At 43.8% G+C, this 2,087-nt stretch overlaps 1 protein-coding gene across 1 annotated transcript in view; it reads right to left on the bottom strand.

Moving 5' to 3' along the window:
- Positions 1–2,087, bottom strand: part of fezf1 (FEZ family zinc finger 1) — a 12,049-nt gene that overhangs the window by 144 nt on the left and 9,818 nt on the right. The window contains exons 3-4 of the mRNA XM_032522247.1: positions 1,598–1,730; positions 13–92 (exon numbers count right to left, since the gene is read on the bottom strand). Coding sequence (XP_032378138.1) covers positions 13–92; positions 1,598–1,730 — 213 coding nt within the window. The remainder of the gene's footprint in view (positions 1–12; positions 93–1,597; positions 1,731–2,087) is intronic.

The following is a 2,087-nucleotide window of genomic DNA, read 5'->3' as shown; positions in this document are numbered from 1 at the left end:
GAGGTTGTACACCTGGTGGAAGGCCTTGTTGCAGATCGAACACTTGAACTGCTTCTCGCCGCTGTGCGTCAGCTTGTGGTTCTTGTAATTTCCTGCACAAAAAGTCAGAAGACGAGGAGTCAGACCGGGACGAAGAAAAAACCCAAAACACTTCAGTCATTTTTGTAGGGCTGCACCCATGGCGAAGGTTTTGTTTAACTGGGGAAAACCTTCAGCGTCAAACACTTCACTCCTTGCCTTCTGGTGAATTTGTATTAAATTATGCTTATGCAAAAAGACATTATCCATGTTTTATCTCATCATGACGTTACAGATACATGTCATCTTCTGTTGTTTATTTTTGAAATGTGTGTATTATTTCTCTCTATGCGTTTCAAAGATTTTTCCCCTAAAGACTAAACAGCCGGAGAACTTAAAGCTATAGTGTGTAGTTTCTGTTGCCCCCCATGAGGAATTCAAAGTAGGTGTAATTCTATAACAGGGTACCCACGGGGTCTTAAAAGTCTTAAAAATACAGTATATTCAAAAAATTAGGCCTTAAAAGACTTACATTTCTTTAAAAAAAAGTCTTGATTTTCGTTCACAAAGGTCTAACATTTGCATTGTCCTTTTAAATGATTTTGTCACAAAGCATGTATTGTAAGCATGCATATAGTAGCCTACTGCAATGTAAACTCCTTTCTGATATTCCATTAGCCTGGTCCTACCAGACTCTGGTCCATTAGCCTGGTCCTACCAGACTCTGGTCGATTGCCTTTTCCTACCCAGACTCTGTTCCATGTATCCTGTCTACAGACCCTGGTCCATTACCTGTTCCCTACCAGACCTGGTACACTGCCTGGTCCTAACCATACTCTGGTCCATTATCCTGGTCCTACCGACTCTGTTCCATTAGCCTGGTCCTACCCAGACTCTGTCCTTAGCCTGGTCACCAGACCTTTAGTCCATTAGCCTGGTCCTACCAGACTCTGGTCCATTAGCCTGACTCTGGTCCATGTACAGAGAGTCTGGCCACCCTCCATTGACCAGTGTTAACTTCCTTGAAGGCGGGTACTTGAAATTTAAAACGATTGGATCTGCCCAGAGCCACTCTGGATCTGCCGTAACCAATCACTGACGTTTTGGTCGTGATGTCACCTTAGCATCACTAGCATTAGCCTTAGCTAACGCCTTCACCGCTAACGGAGAGAGCCGGAAAATCTAACTTTTCCCAAATCCCATGGGGGGCATTAAGGGGGGCCACAACATCATGGCCCCCAACAAAACTCAGCAAAGATTGTTCTTGCTCGGGCTCTAACTTCTGGATATTTGGCAGCGTTGCCACATACACAACATCGCGGAACAACAACTCAAACTAGCGCACAACCTCAACATCATCGTTCTCAGCCACGCCCTCTGTTCTCTGATTGGACAGGTAGAGATTGGACCGGAAAAAAACCCGAGAATACACCGCAAACCCGGAGATAGAACTGAAGGTAAATAAAAATTGAGCGGACGTACATAGGAGGGCGGAGCCAGGCAAATTAAAAAGGTCTTAAAAAGTCTGAAATTTAACTTGTGGAAACCATGTGTGGCGTTTTCCCTCCATTTTCCTCACCCTTCTGATGAAATCCTTTCCCGCAAAACTCGCAGACGAAGGGCTTGTACCCGGCGTGGATGCGTGTGTGCGTGTTGAGGGTGGAGCTTCGGTTGAAGGCTTTCCCACACTGGTTACACTTGTGCGGTTTTTCCTGTAAGAATGAAAAGGAAATACAAATATTTATTATCCCAGCGGTGTTTCCTCTGTTGATTTTAACGGGCCGCCACCGTCAGCGGCCCGAGGCGTTGCGCGCGTGTGTGTGTGTGTGTGTGTGTGTGTGTGTGTTTGTAAGTCACTTATTTCAAAATTTATATTGCTTTATCTGACATTTTGGCAGGGGGGGGTTGTTTTGGCGTTTTGTCATTTTTTCAAAGTTTTGGGCGGTTTTTTTTTATGTTTTGGACGCTTTTTCCTGAGTTTTTCCCAAGTTTTCTACTGTTTTTTTTGATAGCTTTTTTCATTGTTTTTTGTTGCTTTTCCCAATGTGTTTTTTTTTTTTTTTTTTTTT

Source organism: Etheostoma spectabile, chromosome 8, assembly GCF_008692095.1.
Source record: "Etheostoma spectabile isolate EspeVRDwgs_2016 chromosome 8, UIUC_Espe_1.0, whole genome shotgun sequence".
Lineage (NCBI taxonomy): Eukaryota > Metazoa > Chordata > Actinopteri > Perciformes > Percidae > Etheostoma > Etheostoma spectabile.
This window is presented reverse-complemented; position numbering and strand designations above follow the sequence as displayed.